This window comes from Tubulanus polymorphus, chromosome 9 (genome assembly GCF_964204645.1).
Source record: "Tubulanus polymorphus chromosome 9, tnTubPoly1.2, whole genome shotgun sequence".
NCBI lineage: Eukaryota > Metazoa > Nemertea > Palaeonemertea > Tubulaniformes > Tubulanidae > Tubulanus > Tubulanus polymorphus.
The window spans coordinates 6,000,199-6,025,072 of NC_134033.1; the positions used below are offsets into that span (position 1 = coordinate 6,000,199).

General features: G+C 38.6%; 1 protein-coding gene and 1 long non-coding RNA gene across 2 annotated transcripts in view; both read right to left on the reverse strand.

Moving 5' to 3' along the window:
* Positions 1 to 1,229: 1,229 nt before the first annotated feature.
* Positions 1,230 to 7,074, reverse strand: LOC141911033 (uncharacterized). Its single transcript, XM_074801981.1, has 8 exons — positions 6,249 to 7,074; positions 5,312 to 5,431; positions 4,940 to 5,056; positions 4,409 to 4,528; positions 4,014 to 4,130; positions 3,562 to 3,675; positions 2,146 to 2,397; positions 1,230 to 1,822 (listed from the first exon to the last, which is right to left on the reverse strand). The coding sequence occupies exons 1-8, from the start codon at positions 6,391 to 6,393 to the stop codon at positions 1,503 to 1,505; spliced, it is 1,305 nt and encodes a 434-aa protein (XP_074658082.1). The 5' UTR covers positions 6,394 to 7,074; the 3' UTR covers positions 1,230 to 1,502.
* Positions 7,075 to 7,208: 134 nt separating this feature from the next.
* Positions 7,209 to 24,874, reverse strand: part of LOC141911269 (uncharacterized) — a 64,161-nt gene continuing 46,495 nt past the window's right edge. Inside the window, exons 3-4 of the long non-coding RNA XR_012619994.1 lie at positions 22,378 to 22,544; positions 7,209 to 7,890 (exon numbers count right to left, since the gene is read on the reverse strand). This is a non-coding gene — a long non-coding RNA (uncharacterized LOC141911269). The remainder of the gene's footprint in view (positions 7,891 to 22,377; positions 22,545 to 24,874) is intronic.

Here is a 24,874-nt window from a genome sequence, read left to right on the forward strand (position 1 = left end):
AGCGTAGGTCGACCTATTTATGAAGGCAGGAAATGAAAAATACGAAACGGCTTCTGGTGACCTTGACTTTTGACCATCAGGACTCGAAATCTAATCAGTCACTCATGGTCTCTAGGGTAACCCATTCATAAAATTTCATACAGTTATCTTATACCGTTTATGAATTAAGAGCCCAGAAATGAAAAATACAAAACAGCTGCTGGTAACCTTGACCTTTGACCTACAGGACCCGAAATCTAATCGCTCACTCACAGTCTCTAGGGTAACCCATCCATAGAATTTCAGTATATTTAAACCGTTTATGAGCCCGTTTATGAAATTTACAAAATGGCTCACAGCGACCTTGACCTTGGACCTACAGGACCCGAAATCTTACTCACAGTCCCTAGGATAACACCTTCATAGAATTTCAGTGAGTTAAACCGTTTATGAGTTGGAGCCCAGAAATGAAATTCACAAAAATGGCTTCCTGCAACCTTGACCTTGGACCTACGGGCCTGAAATCTAATCAACGGTCCCTAGGATAACCCATCTATAGAATTTCAGTAAGTTATCTTAAACCGTTTATGAGTTATGGGCCGGAAATCGACATATTTATGAAGGCAGGAAATGAAAAATACGAAACGGCTTCTGGTGACCTTGACCTTTGACCTTCAGGACTCGAAATCTAATCAGTCACTCATGGTCTCTAGGGTAACCCATCCATAAAATTTCATCAAAGTTCTGACACAAACTCCATATAGCGAATTAAACAAAGCCAGCAGTTGCTCTAGACATGACAGGAGATCGATGGCGTGTTCACGGATTTGTCAATTTCGGGATTTATCAGTTTCATTTGCATGAAAGATCTGCGGATCACACTCGATGCTCGAAATAGTCAAATGATTAGCCAAAACTCCTACGTGATCTAGCATCATATCGTTAGAAGCATGAAGATAACAAGCCTTGTCGATATTGGTCACAGTTGTACTCAAAGTGGCTGAGTTTTACCATTCTGGATCCCTTGATTCGATATAAAACCTTGTTCCTGTTCAATTTTCGTCAAAAGCCATTTTTCCATTTTCCATTAGCCAGTGGGTATTGCTAGCCTAGCTTGGTCCAAATTGGAATATCAAAATCAGAATTACAGAAGAATACCATAAAGACTATCTTTATCTTTTTACGGTCATGTGATTGACTGTATTTAATTTTATTTGAATATATTGATCAAAATGGAAATCTTTTGGTTATATGTTTCCAATGGACAGAAATGGGTATAATATACTGCGATATCGTTTCTAGAATTAGATACATAGTTGAATAAATGATGCAGCAATTACATGGTCAAATCATTTTAATCTTTTGTCCATATTGTTAGAGCCGGCACTCGTACCCCTAGCTAGATTTAAAATAAAATGAGAGAAAATATCTTACATTTCTATGAATGTAAATGAAAAGCAATTGAGAACTTTAGATCGAGAATGAAAGTTTGAAAAAGCTGCCACGAGTACCAATTTAACAATCTATTCGCAAACGGTAATTTTAACCTCATCCATAATCATGGTAAGCTGATTGAAATCAGAGACTTGAATTTTATTTTGCGCTTTCGGGGGAGAAGCCATCGACTCGAGTGACGAATCGTCGATTTCTGAACCAACGCCAACCGCTATCACCGTCGCACCGGTCTTGTGTAGTTTCTTGATTGCTTTCGGTAGATGTTTTTTGTCGCTTGCCTTTCCGTCTGTGATAATCACCACCAGATGTTTCGCATCTTGCCGGCTTTCTGTTTCCAAGACCTTCTTACGGACAATTTTGAGGGCCTTTGCAGTGTAAGTAAGACCACCTGAAATACCGAGTGAGAACTCCTAGATATAGTATTTACACAGGGCGTCCCAGAAAAATGCCAGTCGCTGCAACTTGTTAGTATTAATCAATAGAGTTATCTGTTGAATCTATTTTAGCAGAAACGAGCCATTGCGCACCAGCAATAGCTGAGGTAAGGATCCCCTCAAAAAAATTGCCCTTTATGCAAATAGTATTGTTATATCGAATAGCGATGCATTTTTCTGGTTTTTCTTCCCCTCCCCCAGCAAAAAATATATTCAAATGCATTATATGGCCCAGGTATACCGTATACAAGCATGGATCTTGCTACTTATTATTTACCTGTGTACCTTACTGCACCAATAGCACTCACGAGGTCTGCTGCCGTAGAATAGTCGTTCAGGTAGAATACAACGTCAACTTTCTTCTTGTCAGAATAACGGACTAGAGCTACGCGCACTTTTTCGGGACCGATTGGCATATCGGAAACAACCTTCCGCACGAAATCGAGCATCTTCTCAAAGTTTTCATTCTTAACGCTGCTGGAGGCATCGAGCACAAAAACGATGTCGGCATGGAGCGTTTCCTTGCATTCTAAAAGACACAAGAGAAATCGAACAGTTTTCTCTGGTTGCTTTCTCGCACTGGACGATATGTCCGCTCAGGCCAACTATAAGATCGAAGGGTGAAGTTTTCCCACGACGAACCCATCCTACACATCTAACATTATCACTTAGGCAGTAGGCCACAATATCTTGCAACAATGTGTTTAAGTACAGGTTATTAAAATACCCTTTTTATCTCAAACACTTTGAAAAGCGGTTGACCCGTGCATTTTCATCGATATCACTTTACTTTAAAAATCGTTATCAGCCTTTACAAATCGTTTACACTGCATTCGACACGGCGATAGAGGGTGATGTCACGAATAATGAAATACGGTTCCAAACTCCCTATTGTATTAAAAATAAAATTAATTGAAATTGAATCAAGGTCGTGTGGATAAACATTCTTATGAATAAAGTTAAAAACAGATACAGATTCGGCGAGCACGATACTGAGAACTAGAATAGATTCGGCGAGTACGATATTCGATACAGGTACACTGCAGCACGAACTTCCACGCGACCTTGATTCAATTTCAATTAATCTTATTTTATCCATTAAAAGTAATTAATTTCCGGTTTACAACTATGCCCTAGTATCGCCACCTACAGATATTTTTATGCATCGATGTGTTTTTTACGAAAACACGAGTTTATCTTTTTGTTAAACAGCGCCACCTACTGACATTTTCACGCATTGATGTCATTTTCACGAACACAGGAAGTTTGTCTTTTTGGCGGGGATGGCCGCCCATAGACACCGGATGCTAGTTTAAAGTTCTGCGGTGAAAATATATCCAGTTTCGACGTCTAAGCAGACTTTGTGGAGAATATCTGATAGTATAATCTTATTTTCCGAGCTCAATTTGATGTTAGCGCTTAGAATGTCCTAACTATCTAGTCTGTATTTGGAACAATTTCGAAGGATTGTATTTTTTTCAGTTATACGGTTTTTCATTTAACCAACAAATACTTCATCATTTTGTATACAACTGCTGTTAGTGTGCAAATCGGTTGATGATATTGCACGGCTCTATCTTGTTTTCTGAATGAAAGTTGTGACCTGTACGCTCACAATAGAATTACCGGCAGTGAGATAATAATAAGTATTACACCGAGAAGATATTTGTAAAATTTGGAAATAGATGCTCACGTTTGCTACACACTTCACAAGTTTCCTGGCAGTGGTACATCATGTAATATGGGTTTTTGAAGCACCCTCCGTCTATTGCCCAACGCTTGCATGATTTACTTTCATCTTTACACTCTGTAAGAAAAGATGAGGTTGATGTTGATGCAAGTGATGATATCGAGTATATTGAATGTAGCTTTCATTGTTCGACGGCCTATGAGCGACCCGACTGGCCGGAAACAAATGTAATGACATTGATTATTGTTAACATTAATCTAATATATCTGTTTACGCTTTGAAATGGCTACCAACGAGCTTTAACTATATTTGACTGCGAGAGCCAGTGTGAGCAATCCAAGGAAAATGTTACTAAGAGTTTTTCCACTGGCCACCGTCGGCACGATTTACTCGTCCGTTCGGATCACCCATACCCCTACATACAGGCACGGGCGACTGAAAAAAATCCCACTTACCTGCTTTGCACACGTGGCAGGAATCTTTACATTTCAGCAACATGTATTTTGGATTTTTCAAACATTCCCCCTGTCGCGCCCACTCTGGACATTCAGCGTGTTCGTCCAAACAATTGGCTGTAAACAAATGTTACGACATAATTAATCGTCTTGTACGGAGTAGATACCAGGGGGTGAGGGCGATTCTCTGCTGAGAAAAAAAATCGAATGCGACGACATTTCAATTTACTGAGAGGCATGCAATGTTTTGATTCAGTCACATGGCAAAATTCAGGATTCCAAAACAAGTTGTTTCGTCGTTAGTGAAAGTTGCTACGGCAGCGGGAAACTGTACTTGAAAATTGCAATTATACCAATTGCCAAGCAGAATAACGCACAAAATGAACGGAACTTACGATTTGTTTGGCCGCATACCTTGCACGCTTTCTGGCATTTAAACATCATATAGGATGGATTCTCGTAGCACTCTCCGAATATAGCCCAACGTGTGCATAACTGGTTTTCGTCTTTACATTCTAAAACAACACGTATATGTTTCGCAAGACAATGTTATTCTGAGAAAGCCGAGGGTTCTTTGGAAAAACATTGTTTAACGATCTAGAACAAAGCCTGCGGTTTTTCAAAACGCAGTACAAGAGGTCAGGCTAGAAAAAAATAGGCGTTTTGAAGTCCAGAAACGAGGAATATAAACATACACGTATATACCAAATGAACGATGTAGAAGGATATTTTTGCTGTGCACAAGGACATTTTTGGCGATAGATGAATTTGGCAGTATTACCGACAGCGGTATAAAAAGCTTGTTATTATATTACTCGATGCGAGAGCCGGTGCGCACAATCAAAGAAAAATACCGAGGGCATGATATATTTATCGTATTGGATCATCCACGCCCCTGCTTATATACAGGCGTGAATCCAACTTACCTGGTTTGCACATGTGGCAGGAATCTTTACATTGCAGCAACATATATTTTGGGTTCTTCAAACATTCCCCCTGTCGCGCCCACTCTGGACATTGTACATTGTTGTCCAAACAATCGGCTGCAAACAAATATGCACATAATATACTATTAAAGTGGTTAATAAGGGTATTCCCTGCTGCAAAAGAAGTATGCAACATCGCATTTTAGTGATGGCCACGCACGGTTTTGATCAGATCGCCACGCCAAATTCAGGATGCCGAAGTTATTTCGAGTTGTTTCGTCGATATTGAAAGGTGCTACCGGTGCGGGAAACTGCACTGAAAAATTGCGATCATCGTCAGGTGGAATCACGCATGAAATGAACAAAACTTACGATTTGGCTTGCCGCATACTTTGCATGCTTTCTGGCATTTAAACATCATTTGGAATGGCTTCTCGTAGCACTTTCCTTGTATAGCCCAGCTTGTGCATGATTTGCTTTCGTCTTTACATTCTGGTATAACAACACGCAATGTTTCACATGACGGAGGGAATGATAAGAAAGCAATGCGTTATTCAATCAAAAGTTGTATAATGATCTTAAATAAAGCCTACGGCTCTGTAAACGGCATATGCCATTAAAAATATAGTGTACAAGTTATTGTCAAATTTCATATATTAACAAATATAAAATATGCTTGGTTTAGCGATTTTTGAGACGTACGACTTGTGAATGGGCACTTTCAGCACGTGCTCAATATTTTTCTTCGGTTAATCATGTGCGCGTTATCTCCGACAAACGCTCACGGCATCCAGTCAATTCCAGTCACTATAGAAATTTCGTAGGGTGCTTTTGGAATTGTTTCTTTTTGTAATTTTACTACCGTAATTACAGATAGGCTGCGCACACACGTACTTAATCATGTGTTGATTATATGAAGGGCGGTAGATGAATGACTGATTTAAGGCTAATTGGATATAAATTTTTCGAATTAGATCCCAGGTCGCTATTCATATACTAAAGTTTCATCTGGTTATTAATTACGGAAAGTATAATATTTTGATGGCTAACCAACTTAATAACGAAGTGCAAAGTGCAATTTTCTGAATCGCTAAGATTTTCTGAAGTCATCTCGGAATGGACACCTAAACGTGGTTTCAAACTTATAGGTTTACACATGATACCACAACAAGTCTTTTTTTATTTAAAGATTTAACCTGATTTAAGCGCAAACTTTAAGTATCAGCAATTGAGTGACCAGCGTTACGTGTGTGAGCAGTTCGCAAGACGTCGTCCTGGCTGAAGGCTTCAAAATAATCATAAAGCTTACCTTGTTTACAGAGCTCACACGACTTTTTACAATTTATCAGCATATAGACTGGGTTCTTTTTACATTCCTCGTCTTTCGCCCATTGGGCACAAGATCCATGATTGTCTTCACAATCATCTGTTTGAAGAAACTTACAAGTTATCATTGAAATCAGGAATGCCTGAGCTGCAAGAGTGTGTGTCCATCAATAAAGTGACGAGGGTGTATGCGTTAGTATCTTTGAGTGGATCCGGATTCGACAAAGGGGGTTGTAGAAGCAATAGCTATAGGGTTTTATGTGTATGGAGATAGTGTGTGAGCACGATAGCGCACACTAGATGCGTGCTGGTGCGCACACTGAAGGCTAGAATTACAAGGAGGAAGTATGTTGATAAGAAAGAACAGCATTTAGTAACTATGATTAATATGTAAGGATTTTAAGGGATGCTTAGTATAGTACAGGAGGGAGTAGAATGGAAGTAGCAGGGATTGATAATACCAAATAGGGTAAGGCTAAAAGCGGGTGAGGTAGAAACCTCTAGATGCATTTTCTGCATCATACCATTGGAATTTTACATTCGCTGACATAGGAGTAGAACTGATTTTTTTTCAGAATGATTTTGAGCAGTAGTGTTTTATAAGAAACTTCAGAAAGAATTTCAAAGGGGATTCCAGACACCATCAAATTGCCAGAAAAAATCAAAATCATTCACAATGTGCAATGACTCCAAACACAAAGCATTTAGTTGAATAACATAAAAATCACGAACATCAACAATGAAGCAAGTGTTATTTGTAAATTCCAAACGGAAAGTTTGTGTATGGTCGAAATAAAAACAAAAACGATATCAAGATAAAAACCCACTATCTACAGATTAAAAGAATTTAAAACCAAGAATTTATTTATTCAATCTAAAATATATATAAGACACGACGTTTCGATCTCACCCTAGAGATCCTCGTCAGTAGATAGTGGGTTTTTATCTTATTATCCGTTCACCACATTTAAGTGTGGTTATCGTTCTAAAAACGATATATTTCTGAACAAAGCTCTAAGTGTTGATATATTTCGTCCTCATGAGAATCTGAACATATATTTCATCCTCACGGTAAACTGGACATGAAATAAATTTCACTAAGAAAACATCAAGAGGAAATTAATTAAGAGAAAATCTGCAATATGACCGAGTCCCTAGTTTCTTGACCATGATTTCACCTTTACTATTCAGGGGTGGGCGTGGGCGTGAATAGTTACGTTGACTATAATAAACGTATAACGTATAAAGACAACCATAATATCATTTTGTCAATTTAACATTGATACTATTAATAAATTGATGATAAGCATAGATATTGGAAAATTTAATCCTTTTGCTAAATCGTTCGCTTTTTCACATCACGGTCTCCAGTGTTAGTTGTTCGTGATTAACGTCAAAAATTTGTTTTCACTTCTGTTAGTAGATAACTTTGTGACTTAAGTCAAACATAAAGTGGTACGAAGATGCGGGTGTCGATGACTTAATTATAAACTGAATGATAGACTGTCTCCTGTACTTTCGATTATTCTACTTTTCTAAATGTAACACTACCTTCCGCGATCGTGGTCCCGGGTTGCAAGATGAACACCGCGCACAATAAAAGCGACAATAGCATATTTGATTTCCTGTGAATATATGAAAATAATGATTGAATAAGTAATTTATTTCAAAATATACAATACATGGAAATACTGTCAAAATTAAAATAGCATTTTTGACGCGGGGTTGTGTGTGACCTTTGTCGACTAATTTTGGCTTCACCTATTGCTCTACGATCAGACACTAAAGTTCGTGGTGTAATTCATGCCTGAATTCAGAGACCTACGTCCATTCCTGGAAAGGGTTTGATTCCCTACCGCCAACACAAACTCTTCAATGGTGTATTATATTGCCCAAGGTTCGACGGGTTGCTGCTACTAAGCGGCCATCAGTCTGTATTGTAAATTGTGTAGCAATATTACATTGAATTGAAACAGCTGCCGAGAAACAAAGGGCTTTCGAAGCAGCGGTTATCTAGGGACGGTGGGCCCGAGAGACCAGGCCCCCATCGAAGTTCCGAACGTTTATTTCTTCTTTTCCCGAATGCTGTCCTGCCCCGCTTGAGAATTATGTTGCAATAAACTACTCATTTCCTCTTGAATTAGTTCTAAAATGCGAGGAAATTGCACAATTTTGCACATGGAATTTTGAAATATTCTGGCGGATGACCCCCAGATTCGCCACCCTGTGTTGCGCGCCTAATACGGCGCTCAAAATGCGCGCGCCCATGGTACGCATTGTGAGCGCTTTAGATTTATCTCTAACAGGCCCCCTCCCCATGACAGCCGTAGATCCGGCCCTGCGGAGGACAGGCAATGCAATCAGAAGTGAAAAAATTTTTATAAAATGTATTATCAAATTGAATAAAGTGAATTTGATGCGTCAAAAATGCTATTTTAATTTTGACAGTATTTCCATGTCATACGTATCAAACTGTTCATAAAAAAGATTAGCAAGCTCTACATTTCGTAAAAGTTAATAATTGAATAATTGACATAAGGATGACACTTAGGAGCCCGTGAAAATGAAGGGCGGACGGCGTTGTATCGGCACTCCCTTGGAATCCCCTTTGGAATTCCCTTTACCCCGAACACTGGTAGTTTGATAGTGGAAATCAGTTTTGCATTTTTTGTACCATAAACCATGCATATTCTTATCATTTCACCCGTGTGCTTCACCGGTGTTGTCATATCGCGGAAAGACGGAATCGCGGAATTTTCCAAAAACGCGGAATTTCTTCATTTTTACTTTAAATAGTAAACGAGTTTTCCCACGGGGATACCCACTGTCGGACAGCGCACCGGACCGATCGATGCAACGAGTTAGGTTCGAATCCCATTATTTGCAGGCAATTTTATATGGAAATATTATATTACGATACCGTTGACTGGCTGCCACCTGTAGAAGAAGTCAGAATCAAGTGGGGTGACAGAGACCAGGCACCTAATGTCTATTTCTACTAGGCAAACTTCGGTTATCGAAGTTCATCGACTTTTTGAGAACTTCAGAAACGAATATTATCAGATAAATATTGAGCACGTTCGCGGTGTAGGACCGTAGCTGTAGATGGTTGCAAACATGAAATCCTACGACCAAACAAGTACCGGTTCAAATTCCTTTGAAATTATTATAATTTTAAAGCCGTCCAGTACCGGTACCAATAAGATTCTTTTGATCCAAATAATCAGCATAGGGACATATATGTTATAGCAGTCACAAAGTAAACATTAAAAAAAACGAAACCATTTTATAATCTTTCATATCATTTAATTCTAAAAGATAAACCACATTCGCTTATAACAACAATGTAGACACACAACACGCATGAACAATCCTAAGCCAGAATGAAATATACATAATGTCTATTTATTTTCGTCTGACATCGATCCAGTTCCACAGTTGTGAGTTAACTCTCAGTTACTTAGAATCAATTCATTTCCAATGTTTTAAATCCAGAGACCAGAGTCAAATCTTAACTCGGAAATGAGTCCTGGAGAATGACCCATGATGTCATCACAAATCCTACGTTTACGTACCATCGATTTGTATTCCTTCAGTTAATGCAGCGATACTCTGTATCACTGAATTCGCAAAGCACGTATTGCCTAGGTTCTCCGCAAAAACCGTAAAGTTTCCCAAGTCTCCGTTTCTACCTAACGCATGCGCATTAGTCAGTGCTGGAATTGCTCTAAGTCGAGAAATCGGCACATTGCGCATGCGGCACTACATGTGAGCTACATGTAACCTTTAATGACTAATAGTCGCTGTAGTTTCCATTAGGTTCGAATCCCGTAAAAATATTGATCTTATTTACGCTGGTTCATCTTATAAGCGGCGCTATCAGATTCGAAACCCGAAAATTACTGATCGTATTTCAAGCGTTACGACATGAACTTTGATGATTAAAGTGTCACTGGGTTATTGTTTGCCGAGTAAAAAAGTGATAGCATCCCGAATATGAAATAATGAACTTTGATAGTCCCAGGATTTACTTTTAAGTGCTATTAGGTTCGAATCTCGAATGTGTAGCAGAAAAATACATTCATCCTTTATAATATACCGATATATATCTTAGATTTTTAGCTTATGGCAAGACCACTTGAACACCTGTCATTCCCAAAAATACAAATGATCCTCTAAGAGGATCATGAAGAGTCTTAAGTGACCAAACAAACTGTGCCTTCCCGCTGCGCAAAAGTTCACGCAGGTTCATTCCGTTATAGTTCTATGTTTCAGCGTTCTGACATGACCCAGTTTAGGAAAAAATACACATGTAGCGACGCATGCACACGCGACCAATTTCTGGACTTATAGGATTTCCCCAACACTTCCTAATGCGCATGCGTTATAAACAGAGACTTGGGAAACTTTACGGTTTTTGCAGGTTCTCCATTATTTGGAACAGTATCGTTAAGTTGTTGACTGGCGATATAATAAATTATCAAATACTAATTCCCGGTGTTGAAAACCTGGGTCCGGTGCCCTGTCCGACAGTGGGTATCCCCGTGGGAAAACCCCGTTTACTATTTATAGTAAAAATGAAGAAATTCCGCGTTTTTGGAAAATTCCGCGATTCCGTCTTTCCGCGATATGACAACACCGGTGCTTCACTGCATCAAAAGCAGTTGCTAGCTTTGCGGCCGCAGAATGTTCGTTCAGGTAGAAATTTATTTCATCCGAATATCGAAAAAGCGCTATTGATAGATGAAGGTAAACAAAAAGAATTATGCGTTCAGTACCATGAATCTTCTTGATCCCGGTACTCAACAGATCGAGGGAACCTTCTAGTATTTTTTCAAAATCAGCACGTTAGGCCGAAAGTACGCTAATTTCTTGAATATCGTTACTTCATTAATCTTTTCTTAAAAAAAAAAAACGATACAAATCATCGGTTTTCAATAACTTAGAGCTGAAGAGGGGTAACTTGCGAATGTGGGCAACCAAATAACGTTGAAGCATGGAAAAGATCGTACATTTCCTAAGTGGACACCCCTTCCATTGACCATGAATCTGCTCTTGATCAAGCGGATCCCTGTAGTCAGGCAGAAACAAATATTCCGGCGGTAGAAGGACATTAACGCTGTGGAGCTCCAACTAGAATTTGCCAGAGACACGGTAAAACTTCACCTCAGAACCGAACTGAAGTGTCAAGAACCAGTAGAAGATAACAATTCGTGAAGCTGTGGTTATACAACCGATGGCGCAAGTCGGATATATCATAGTATAGTGCCTTGGTGTAGAATTAATAAGTTCTGCGGTTAATGTATCAGCGCATTAATACATTGGCGCATGAATACATTGATAATTGGGTATTAATGCGCAGCAAAGGAACAGTTCATGTAGGTTGACCGACGACTAGTGACAGTCGACTACTGTTGGTTGTTTGTTGGTTGGCCCATTGAAGAGATGATAGAGTGCATATCTCACCCGCTGGTTGACGGTCGACGGATGACACGATGCAATGTTGTCGTCAATTTATGTACATCGTGGTGACAAAAATGTACATCGTTATGTGTATCGTGGTGACAAAAATGAGTGACGATAGAGTGCGTAGACCTATATCATCCGCTGGTTGACGGTCGACGGACGACACGTCGCAATGTTGTCGCCAATGTATGTACAAGCATCGTTGGTTGACTGGTTGACGGGTGACCACAAAACACAAACAAACAAGAGAAGTAAATCTAAACCGAAACAGTAAACTATAAGCATCAGCTGCGAAAGTTTTATTTTTGATTTTGAAAAAAAAAAGAGCCGGCACGTATCGACGTCGTTCTGTAGCAATGTGAACAATGCCATATTTCATAGTCCCCACGTTTGTTTTTTGGGAGGCGCATCTCACGATGACAGTGATGAAGTTAAATAATGAATCTCCTGTGAATTTGAATGCTTAACCGTGTTGAAACTAATATCAGAGAACTGGAATTGACTAAAGAAAAATAGAAATGCAATTTGTATTTTAAGTAAGGGATTTATTGTGTTTGGTCACGTGGTGTGTTTGGTGTATGAGGTAAATAGATCGTTAATAGTTAATTTGTCGGTTGGTAGATACGTCGACACGTTGACACATGGAATGTTAATGGCTGGCGATGTGAATGTGTCGACATGACAACTTTCTTTGGGATACACATAAACCGAACAACGCAGTAAGCATACGCGAAGGAACTATACTATGCAATACCCTACTTGAGCCCAACCGATGGGGAAGATGTTTTAATTCATAAAACCTAAGAACTTTCATAATTTGACCAAAACGTACATACCTATTCAGGCGCTGGCTGTTGCTCGTCGAAACTTTTTCTCGGATAACCAAGTCAGACATCCGTAGAGAAAATTAATCGAATAAATATTATATACACCGAAAGCTGTTTTTAAATAATGTGACATTTGCTCAATTCACTCATTCGCACAAGAAAAATTAACATATGTTCACTACTTTAAAAAAGTTGACGTTAACAAATAAGTCACCTGTTACCAGTTAGTTAAATGTCACCAAACGTTATTGTGATGACCTGTCGAAATAGTGTTCATTGATTAATTTCGAAATTAATTCCGATGAATAAACTAATGAAAATGTATTAAACTTGTTCGGGACGTGCTTTTGTCGTTCATATTGACGTTTAATCGATAACTCGTTGGTTAATAATGATGCAATCAAAAGAAAAAATGAGGTAAGTATTATACATTCTTGATCAATTTTAGAAAGAGAAAATGCTGATTCTATAAATTCATACAAATTATGTCTAATTATAAGTTGCGCTTTCTGACTTCAGAATGGTACACCACTTACTAAAACACGGCTAGCTTCTGGTCTGTAGCAGTCGGTTTATCGGCGGACAAGGATTTGAGGGATGGGATGCATATATAATGACGGGGGTCAGGAAATTCTTTAAAATTAGATGCGGGGAGACGCGTTCTAGGCTAGGGTTATATTAGTGACACAGAAATCGATGAGGACGACCATATGAAAATAACAAAGGACACAATCGTAGTTCCAGCTGCTCATTGTCCGGTGACTAGAGTTTGACGATTGTTTTGCTGCAAATCTTCAAGCGATCATTGGCGTCTTGTGGCTTGGCGTTTTGGTCTCGTCGTCGTTAGAGCCACACGACTCAGGCAACGTTGGATACATTCGACTGGAACATGTTTGCGACTAACGTTGCGACACCGTTCCCTGGATCATTCAATTCAGTGTTTATGCGTCTCCATGTTTCCCTGTTAACTTGCATCACGTTGGGCTTTAGGCATCACAGGCGCAGATGATAGTGATTCTCTATCATCTTGTACGTACGTTCTAGACTGCAAGTATTTGTGTATGGAGGGTGAACTCTGAGTCGAGTTTCAGTGAAAAAGTCAAACCCAATTGTTTGGTTAAATTGCTATTAGTGACGTCATGTTTTTAATAGAGACAACAATGCAAACATGCAGCAATCAATCTGCCGTCTGTGCCCACCTGGTCAGTCAATTACCTTTTCTATGGCGAAGTCTAGACGAATACATTCTTTACAAACGGTGAATGTCTGACTAATATGCATGGTTCAGAGAAGACACCCTGAATGATGTTCAAAGAAAGATGTCCGGGGTACCTGGACGAACATTTTTTGGTAAAATAGCGAATGCCTGTCGCACGTTTAAGGGGGATATCTACAGACCACAATTCAAACTTAACCGTTTAATCGGTATTGCGTGGTTAACCACGTTGGGCATGCGTGAAATTAAGGGACACATTCGTATTTCACCTCATTCTTATAAAGATCGCCGGCCCCAAAAGATACGAATCCAGATGAGTTGACTGCACAGTACGATACGGTTGCTTGCTACTTATTGTTATATTTCTAGGCTAATTTACCAAAAAAAAACATCGGAGGGGCGATAGATCATTTTGAAGGGTCTTTTCGAGAACTTCAAAAAAGTTCACAATCCTTTGATCACAGGGCTCGGCGGCTACGTATGTCCGAAGAGTAAAATATAGACTAATACGAATGATCCAGTGTTTTGTTGTTGCCAGTATCTATGGTATTGTGGCTGATTCGGGCCATACTAAAAAGTTCAAAAAGTTTGGTTTTCTCGTGCGAGAATTCAAAAAGTTGTTTCAGGGGTTCTGTTGATTATTGCATAAACACTTATCTATCAATTTGTAATTAATGAGGGTCAAGTTCAATATATGCGGTATACTTGTGATATTTTGCGTTGGAGTTGGACGTGAAATGGTAATTCATAATAGTGTGTATATGAAATTAACACTTTCAATATGGATTTATTTTATCTATATCTCATACATGACCTCAATTTGTACGTAGTTTGTACGTGGTAATATTCTATGGGTTAGATTTTGTTTGAATATTTTGGTGTCAGTGTTAAAGATTTCACTGTGCATTAACTGGTATTTCTTCTCCCAGTATTAGATTCATATATTGATATGTTTAACAAAAATTTATATAATGGAAAATCTAATTTTAAAACAAATAAACTGAAACTGTTCAGAACTGGAAAGTTGACAGCTTTTTGTTTTATTTTCGTGTTTGGATGGATTACTCACGTATTTCATTATTTTCATTTTGTCTTCAGTAGGAATTGAAAGCGATAGGCATGATGATGTTGTATCCACTATATCAGTGCTAAGTGACAATTGGGTTCGAGTGTGTCCTGCTGGCTGCTTATTATGCGTCCCATTGTGAGGTTAGATGAATTATCCAATAGGGTTAGTCTAGGCTTGGTAAACCAAGATCCAAGCGACGTTAAAGCCAAAACAAACAAACAAGCAACCTAGCCTTGTTCTTGACTTTTGATTAACTCTTGACAAAAATGAAATCATATGTGACTTAACGCATTTTCGTATCCTTAATTTGGACTTCGCCTGTAACCATCCTAGTTGGCCTGAGTTAGACGAAGTTTTCTGTAATACTAGTAAGCACCAATAAACTCTCCAATAGAGCTTGTTATAACGCCATCCCTACAGCGACACCAACTGATTTCCATTGATGATTCTATATTCCAAATTTATTCCAGGCAGCTGTTATACTGCTAATATGCAACAAAATGGTTCCGTAGTTTAAGTATGATATGAATAAGCCTATCCAAATGTGGATAAAAGAACTGAAATTTCCTGTCTCTTGCCTACTGCTGAAGGCCTGTTAGCCATATTAGCATCATATGTTTCGCGCATATCATGGTTATGTGGTAAATCCAATCCAAATTCTAAAAACCGATCTTCTAACGTATCGCCAGTCTCCATGCAGATGTTGTGCAGAACAAAAAAAACTAGTAACAAATGTCACAAGTCTTTCCATTTTGCGCATATTAACATACTTCAGTCTTCTTAAACGCCCTTTCAAGATGCCGGCATTTTCGATCGGAACACGAGTAACGCTATGTTTGAAATCACAATCCTTTTGATTTCTTGTTAAACCACCAGTATCTGTGAACGGTACCATTACATATTCTCTTAGTTCATATGCCGAGTCAGCGGGCAGATGCGAATTCTGCGGAAATAATGCTACACGGTTATCCTGATTCTGTACAGTAATGCTTACCTGACAGTTTTTAAAAACACGGGCATCGTGGCTAAGAACCAGGCCATCCAACGTAAACGTGCGTAAATTTGTACTGATGTTCGCAAACAGCGCATACATTCAAAGATTGGAATTTTTTTCTGACATGACAGGATGCCGACACGCTATTAATAGCTTTTGTTCATCGAGAGCTAGAAATCACATCTGAAAGGCCTTGTTGCAGCATTGAATAGGAACAACTTTTTGCCGTTACGTCTTTCTGTTATTAATTTTATCATACTTTCATTTTTTATTTCTTCGAAGACTTGTTCCTTTTTTTCTACCATAACGTGTCGAGTCGAGGAGTTTCACCAATAATTTACATTACTATGTATACTACTGGAAAAGCACTAATAGCTTATTATTGTAAGTAGATGTTTGAGCTCAAAAATGGGATAGAACTGCATTTGGATTGAGCCACACATAGTTTCTGATATATCAACCCGCTTCCGATGAACCCACCCATCTACCATTAATTCGGTACAAAGCCTTTCGCGTCCAAGGTAACAATTCATCTGGATCAAATTCAAGTGTTATTAGGTTTAAGCTCTTCTGGCAATTTATGACTTTTTCATGCAACAAACATTAATTAAGAAGTCAATGAAGAAACATTTTTTACTTCAGGCAGGCAAATTTCGAACAGAAATATTCGCGAATTTCTCGTCCCAGTAAGAGGTATATGTAAAAATTTATGGAATAGTTGCTCAAAAGAAATTGGGTGAATATGTCTAATAGAAATTCTCTTTGATATGGAGGTAGTAGTAAAAATACAGTAATAGTGGTTGGAAGTGTAAATATTGCAAATGCGAGTGAAACGGTTACGAGCATTACTGTTGTACGTTTTGATTTTGTTGTTTTTTTATCAGACGAAACAATTTTTGGTCCTTTGAATAACTAAATTATTATAACTGAATTCGAAATTATAATCAACGTTAAAGTAAAAAGAAAAACGAATAAAGTATACACGAGAAAGCGGGTGGTTTGGTCGGATAACTCGTAATAGCATCCAAAAAACTGGTCAGAGAATTTCATAATGACAGATGGTTGAATACCTGTTACTAATGCGTTCATTATGTAAATAATGATAATTGCGATACGGGCGAATCTCGGTGTACATATCAAACGAGCCGTGAACGGGAAGAGCACAACTGCCGCACGTTCTAGAGATATAGCTACTACAATCCACGAACTATTGGCACCCATCAATGCCATCACAGATTCATAGATTTGACAACTGATCAGTGAATTCATCAATAATATAGGACCGCCGTTCACGTGCAAAAGAGCAAACTGTATAACTGGCATCAGCGTAGAATTGGTAAAAAATGTAAAATCACTGATAGACAAAACGATAAGATAGTTAGCGTAAGATAATCTACGGAATCTACGATCTATCATTATCAGAAAAGTAGCTGAATTTCCGAAAGCTCCTAACAGGAACATAATGAACAGAATGACCTTAGATACCGTACGGTTCCTACCAGATTTGTTGGCAATAGACATATGCGCGATGTATCCGTTGTAAGGTCGACCAACATTCTGCATCTTAGTCGAATTCATGATTGGATTCAGGAGAGGATTGTCTCTTCACGTAAATGAATGATTCCTTCGTGAAAGAATTAAACATCGATATTAATGAAGTCATATTTATGATAGCTCTGTTCAGCCGTTGTTAGAAATGAAATCGTGTCCAATTCATTTTCGACCACGGGGTGAAAATCAATTTTCAAAAATCAAGCAAACTATTGTAAATGTTAATTGAGTAGAATGGAAAATGAATTTGCTTTCAGACGAATAATAGATTGGATTGTGAAGTGCAATAGCTTCTTTCCATGTGGAATTTCCAAAAGCTTCAAAAACAAAAATTTGTTTCAATGCGGCCTTAAACTAAACAGTTTGTTTCACTTGGCGTATCTGTCCTCTGCAAAAAATTGGCGGAAATTAAGTGTCATATATTTTTCAATGTGGACCGAATCAGGGAGCAAGGATCTGGGAACTTGAACACACTTAATAAAACTAATACAATCTGAAATTGCCTATTTTAGGGGAACTACAACTGTTATGGTGGAGTTTCCAACATTCGTCATGGTTCTCCAGCAATTGTTATGGTGTCTGAATGTCTACCATGGTTGTGTGCAGTGTTGGTAGATCTTCTTACTTGTGTTGTGCCTCTCTCTCCCCTTCTCCCAATCTCCCTCCCTCCCTGTTACCTTCTAAACTACCACTCAACACAACAAAAAACTGCAAAATATCTCAAGCACAAAAATAAACGATTAAAGCGTCCAATGATATTTCAAAGGTAGCGCTGAAAGACGCTACAAAACCCATGTTTAAGTTCCGTAACCAATCAATGTCTTGTGACTTAACACTTGGAACAGTAGGCCTTTTTCGAGTTTGCTCAACTGGAAGAAAAATAATCCGTTTTCTCGTTAGATTGCGCGTTTGAAAATTTTTCTGTCAATCAGTAAGTGTATTTATTAAAGCCATTTTGAGAAACATTTACTGTTATTTTCAAATCAATTATTTTTGAAAACTCAAATATTTTCCCATTAACGACGTTTAGATATTTTTCTGCGTCTAAAATAGATTTCTTCATCATTTTTAAGTTGTTCCTAATTTATCCTTTCTATATCTGACTATAAATGTGCGTCTAACGGTTCAGAAACATACATATACATATATCTATGTACGAGTTACGAGGTGTTTTGGCTTAGCCAGACCGTACTGTGAACTGCTACATAATTGTGAGCTGTTTATAGCAGCTCACAATTTATAATAGCTCAAAATGCGGTCCCAGCGTCGGTTTTTGTCGTTTGGCGTTGTATTTGCATAATGCAGTTTGGAAAGTTGTATCTGAAAAGTTAATCTTATGTTGCTGCCATCTGGCGGCGTTTTTTAAACAAATTACGTCACACATACTCTGCGGTATGTCATTTAGTGATTGCTCATGAACAAAAATAGCACATCACAAACCGGTGAAATATAGAAATGTTATAGAACATCACAAACTGGCAAAATATAGAAATGGATCAGGCTCGAGTCAAATTTGGCCCGTGCCTCATTAGATAGCGTGTTCACACGGAAACCACTCTCTCAATACTAAACAATGTTCAAACAGAGCGAAGTAGATCATTTCCGATACCAGGTGCAATTCAAACGCAATCATTGTGCTAAATTTTGCCTCGGGCCTGGTCCGACGTTTTTGTCGGCCCAAATTTGAACCGGGGCAAACAGGCTCGGGCCCATTTGGCACCCGTGTGAACAGTTATCCCAAACTTGGCCCAGGCCAAAAACGCTCGTGTGATCGCGGCTATATAATACAAGGGAAGAGAGCCGATATGTTGCTTCTTCCTGTTATACCCAATACCTAAGGGATTCGAAAGACATACAGCGTTAGTATGTCCTTCCATTGCTGTTCTCCACGTCACTTTTGGTCCATACTTACACCTCAAACCAGTTTAACCGGTGAGAAGGTGTTGGTTCACGCGCAGTGAATGACTATCCTCAGCATACCTGTGCGCTTTATCATGTTATAATGAAGTAATTTCTGTCAACGAATATGTAGAAAATATATTGAAACTAAGCAGTCGATGGCGTGAAGATAGGAAATAATCGCAAACATTAAAGCCGGGCGACCATCGAATCACCGTATGATTGCATACGAAACGATGATACGATCAAAATCACACTTTTACGATTTCCTCGAGATTCGCTCGCAAAAATCAGTGTAGCAACACGACAATAGAATTTTGAAATCATTGAAATATTTCTCACATCTACACAAAACTATATTACAAAATGACCAAATAAGGTATACAACAGAAAGAACATGAACAATCATAGATATGGCTGATTTCATTAAGACTCGGTTGAGTGAGAACAGAGTAGTGATGATATAAGGCTAAAAATGATACCTTGTTTCTACACCTTCTCTACCCACCAAAGTGACCAGGCAGGTGTTTTTTATTTATTTGTCTAAAAAAACACAGATTTGTGGAAACTCAGCACCCGGCAGGCAGGATTTTATTTTCATTAAAAACAAATTCATGTAACTTTTTTTAAATAAAAAAGATTGAAATTTCCAAATATGGATATAAAATGGCAGGGAAAGACCCGAGTTATGACGCCGTTATGACCAACTGACTGCATATTAACGTTTTCAATTACAATTGTCACCGGTACCAAATAACATGATATTTCATGCAAGTACATGTACATGTACGATGTGAAATGGTTCGACTCGCTCAGTTTTTAATAAAAAAATAACCTATCACTCAACACTCAACTCCTTCCGTGGCTCCAAGCATGAGAACAAAGTTCTACATACATTGTAAGTTATTTTTCTAAAATAAGGGCAAACCAATAAGGGCCCAATAGATTTTCTATGGACTTGGTAGCATCGTTCAATTCAATCACCGTTAACATCAACGGCCTGCCCTAGCGCTTGCTAAATGCACACTGGATTTCATAAATCACGTGAATAGTTGAAGAGCCGTGATTGGTTGGTTGAATACAGTCTTCGAGGCGAACGATCAGCGTAGCCTAACACAAAGGCGAAATCAAACAGGTTGGATCCAGGCGATTCCGTCGCCGACCCTGAAACACAGGCGATTTTGTCGCCCGATAAAATCGCCCGATGTGCGGGTTACGCCTGCGAATATTTTGAACGAAAATTGTCGATAGCCAACAGTTCAATGCAAAATGAGATTATCGCAACGGGAACCAGCGCGCTTTTTTTAATTCACCTCTGATTAGCTAAAAAATGATATCTTGTTTCTCCGCAGCGGCCGGGTCGGAAAATTTATGCTGAAAATTTGTAAAAATGAAATTCTGGCGGCCGGGTCCCTTCGAAAAGCAGGTGTGAAATTAATCTAGAAATAAATCCGGCCTGCCGGGTGAATATAAAACTTAATTTGAGCTCATATTCATCGGAGCGACATGCGCACCAATCCACGTACTGGATCAAAGGTTTGATTATTTTAAAAGTTAGGTTGAGTATGTGGGGCGAAAACCACTTCGATGCGTAAGATGCTGGCCTATGAGCCATAAGCAGGATACCCCTGGATTTATACGCACAGCTCAACTCCTGAACGGGTTAAAAAAGTCCCATTCTTATTTTATATATCAATACGCTCAACTCGAGGAAGTAATATTGGGTGACGCGTGACCGACCATTTTTTGTTGTTGACATCGTTGACAACGATCAAATCAAGTCTACTACGTTGACATCGCCGACATCGCTGACATAATCAAATGTGCATTTTAAATGCTAGTCGACATCGCCGACAGTATTGACCAAATGACTACTTAATTTTTAACTTCTGTTGCTTGGATCCCCTATTTATAGTGGCTAAGATCGTGGGCCTGTATTCGCTAATACCTGGCTAGGATCGTTGGATTGTATTTGCTAATTCCCAGTGGCCGGGATCGTGGGCCTGTTTTCACAAATCATTACCAATTATTTCGGCCATAATAGTGCAATATCTGGCCGCTGCACGCACTGCCATTGATTTGTTTTCAATTGTTGCGGACCTTGTAGCGTAGCAACAATGATCCGTTATTTTTCAAAATGGAGTGATTGTTCTTTTTAGAAAAACATGACTTAAAAACGTTCACCAGCATAAAACCTTTTTATTTTTCAAGATAGACCATCACAACCAGCAAGAAACTTGTTGGAAATGTTCTGAAGTTTTCATTCATATAAAATATGATAAACTGTCTTTGAGTTAATTTGCCCGCCGACTTACAGCCCCTGAACATACTATTTCAGACAAAAAATGTCAAAGATAAAATATTCTTAAAGGGTAACAAATTTGATATCGTTAAAATGAGCACATTCGAAATATTCTAAAACCGCTTTCAAACGGTCACCAGGCCATCGTAAAGCCAACTTAAGCGCGCTGAAAATTTTGTGCATTCGGGCGTAATTATAGTGGGTTTTTATCTTATTTAACGCATAAGTCCCCAAATACAAAGTTCGTAATCGATCATTTTAGTTTTAAAAAGTATTTGAAAATTATGATCTGAACTTCTGCAATTATTCAGATATCTAAAATCCCCATATTTCGCAATTGAAATGCGTTAAAACATCCGTAACCATACAGTCAAAAAGATGCAAAGCTAAACTCGGTTAGAAAATTCGGTTAGTATAACTAAGACAAATAAACATAGCTTTATCAACCTGTGATGGTATGAAATTTGTACGTGTAGACTTAAAACTCCTAATTCTGGGATTTTTCCAAAATACAGAAAAATGCTGAGGGACTTTAAAAGTTTATCTTATGAACGAACATATTGCTTTTGGATTCCAAATTGAATGCGTAGGCCTACACCTCAGCAGTGAATATTTTAAATGATTTCGTCCGCGCACAAAGGTGTCTATACTGGTACCGAATCTAGAAAAAAGGATTCCGGCTGAAAGATGACGCAGCATTTTACACGCTATCTTGATTTTAGCAAAAGGAGTTTCTGCGGATTGGGCAGAAAATATAAATATATATAATAAGTTTATTAATCACATACCTTGTTATGGTTGTTGTTGAATTACAAGATTATTTGCGTCGTCGTCAAAGTCGTGTCACCAATTGCAATCGCATTAGCCCAAAAGCAGTTACAAAATTCGAAGAACCGCTTAGTATAAATAGCGCTGACAATCAGATGGGAAAAAGTCATTGTGTTACACGAAACGCCTAGAATTGATGAATAGAAAATACTGTTAAAAAGCTGGTGGGAACCAGTCATTGTCTTGCAGGTAGGACCTCTTTGTCTGAGAATTTCTGATTTTACAGATTCTTGGATTTATTTTCTAAGGTGTCTGTACCATGCTCTCGCATTAAAGGTTGCCACAAAAAACGCGAAGAATTTATGAATGCAAACAATGATGAACATGTGGTGGGATTCAGTCATTGTAACACAGAAGAATAGGAGAGGACCTGTATTCAGGGAGTTGCAGATTTTACAGATTATTTTGTAAGCAACAATGAACAGGTGGTGGGATTCAGCCGTTGTGTTAGTTTATAGTGCTGATAGGACTTGATATTATTTCTCAGCGTTGCAAATTCTAAAAATACAATAGGCTTCATTGTGGAAACAATACACGCTGCCTAAGAAAAATTGAAAACAAAAAACATAACCTAATCATAAAACCACATGCTAGTTATACAATTTAACTCAGTGAGGCGAAAAAGGGGTATACCAGAAATGTAGGTAGCAATTCCCTGTTAAACATCCCCTGGGGAATGTAGGTAAAAATCCTCCCAAGTTCAGTTGTATATCAAACTTAAGTTTAAAACCCAGATAAAAACAGATGATATTACTTTTAAACTAGATTTTTTCAAAGATATCTTCTACTGTACTAAGATCATACGATTTTTATGCATGCTGCTTGCTTCTAAAATTCACAGAATAATGTCATTTTGGTGAACGTAGCGTGGTGAAGTCAATGATTATCCAAAGTGATTATTGTGAAATCACACCAATCAATTATGTAGGGAAACTATAAAGTTTTTAAAAACCAAACGTAAGAATAATGAAGTATTTTGTTGTAAAATTGATGGATAGTATTCACGGATCAATCAATTATTAACGAAATAATGGACCAAAACGTCGCACGAGAGCAGGTGTGAGAGACAGTAGCTTAAATCTATATAATTATTATAGATCTATTCTACTGTAAGTCTATGCTGGCCTGATCGGTTCTCAATTTATAAGAGAATTCTATGAATTCATTTGTTTGCTAGTCGTTGTCGGTCGTGGTAGTTCTAAGTAAGTTGGTAGGACCATAGAACTAACAGCGAACGGGAATGCCGACTCCTCAAAAATCCGCAAGCCACCTAAACCTAAATCGGAATCTCTGTAATAAAGGAACGTAGGAAAAATGGCCAAGGAAAAAATGGCCAAGCAAAAAATAGCCACGGAAAAAAAGGGCCAAGGAAGATTAAATCAAAAACTATCATTTTAACTACCACAAAATTTATGCATCGATCTTTTGACATGTCGCTTTTTGAGATTATTAGACCAATTCCTGAATTAGTTGAGGTAAATTTACATTGATAATATCTCACTTTGATGTTCTCAGACACTGCACCAGTTTGCTATATAAATCACCACACAATTTCAATGCATTTACCTTTGATGATTTAGTGTGTGCCCTAATAGCTTACTTTGATGTTTTGAAATATTAATCTAGTTAATTATTTACCACTATTAAAATTATCCATTGACCACTTGCATGTCACTTCTTGAGATAATCATACCCTAATCGCTTACTTTGATGTTTTGAAAAATTATTAATCTATTGACGAAATGAACTTGCACCTACGGTAACATCATGAGTGTCGTAGACGATCTTGAGACGGAACTCCCCCAAGACCGAGCCAGGTCCTGGATTGGAAGTCTGCCGCCTGGAAACGCGCCAGCAGAAGCTGTTGACGCTGTAATGGGTAAGACCGCTGATAATAAATCTGTTAAATCAACATCATCTTCTCGATCCCGTCTGAACGAAGAACTTAAATTGTTGAAACGTAGACACGAACTTGTCCGTAAACGATTAGCGTTGGAGCAAGAGCTAGACCTCTTGGCTAAGATAAACACGGAACTTGCCGAACATGAACTCTCAGATACCGCATCAAGCATTGCGCCGGTATCGTTTAACGTTTCCGCACCCGTCGAAGCGGAGCCGAGCCCTCAGGTGGAACCTCCCCAGCCTGCTATTCCGGTGAGGCCGCCTAGCTCGATCTCAAACCACGTAGAAATCAACAAAAACGTTTTGACTTTCGATTCGTTCGATATCGTGAAGGAGTTGCGAAAGCCTAATATAGAACTGACTAAATTCGACGGGAACCCCCTTAGTTATCGGATATTCCGAGGACAGTTTGATCACAAATCGTTCGTTACAGTTCAGACGCGGCCTAGCTACTCACCTACCTAGAGAACTTTACGTGTGGTGAAGCCCACAGCATTGGTTCGGGGTACAGCTATCTTGACCCTGAACTCGGATATAAGGCCGCCCTTCGAAGAA

What these genes read in the sequence shown, in the direction of transcription:
- LOC141911033 (XM_074801981.1), bottom strand. Translation starts at nt 6,393, where the DNA reads ATGATAACTTGTAAGTTTCTTCAAACAGATGATTGTGAAGACAATCAT. An exon ending in GGTATGCGGCCAAACAAATC is followed by an intron (nt 4,131 to 4,408) that starts GTAAGTTCCGTT and finishes ATTTGTTTACAG; the next exon opens with CCAATTGTTTGGACGAACAC. An exon ending in TTGTGAAGTGTGTAGCAAAC is followed by an intron (nt 2,398 to 3,561) that starts GTGAGCATCTAT and finishes TGTGTCTTTTAG; the next exon opens with AATGCAAGGAAACGCTCCAT.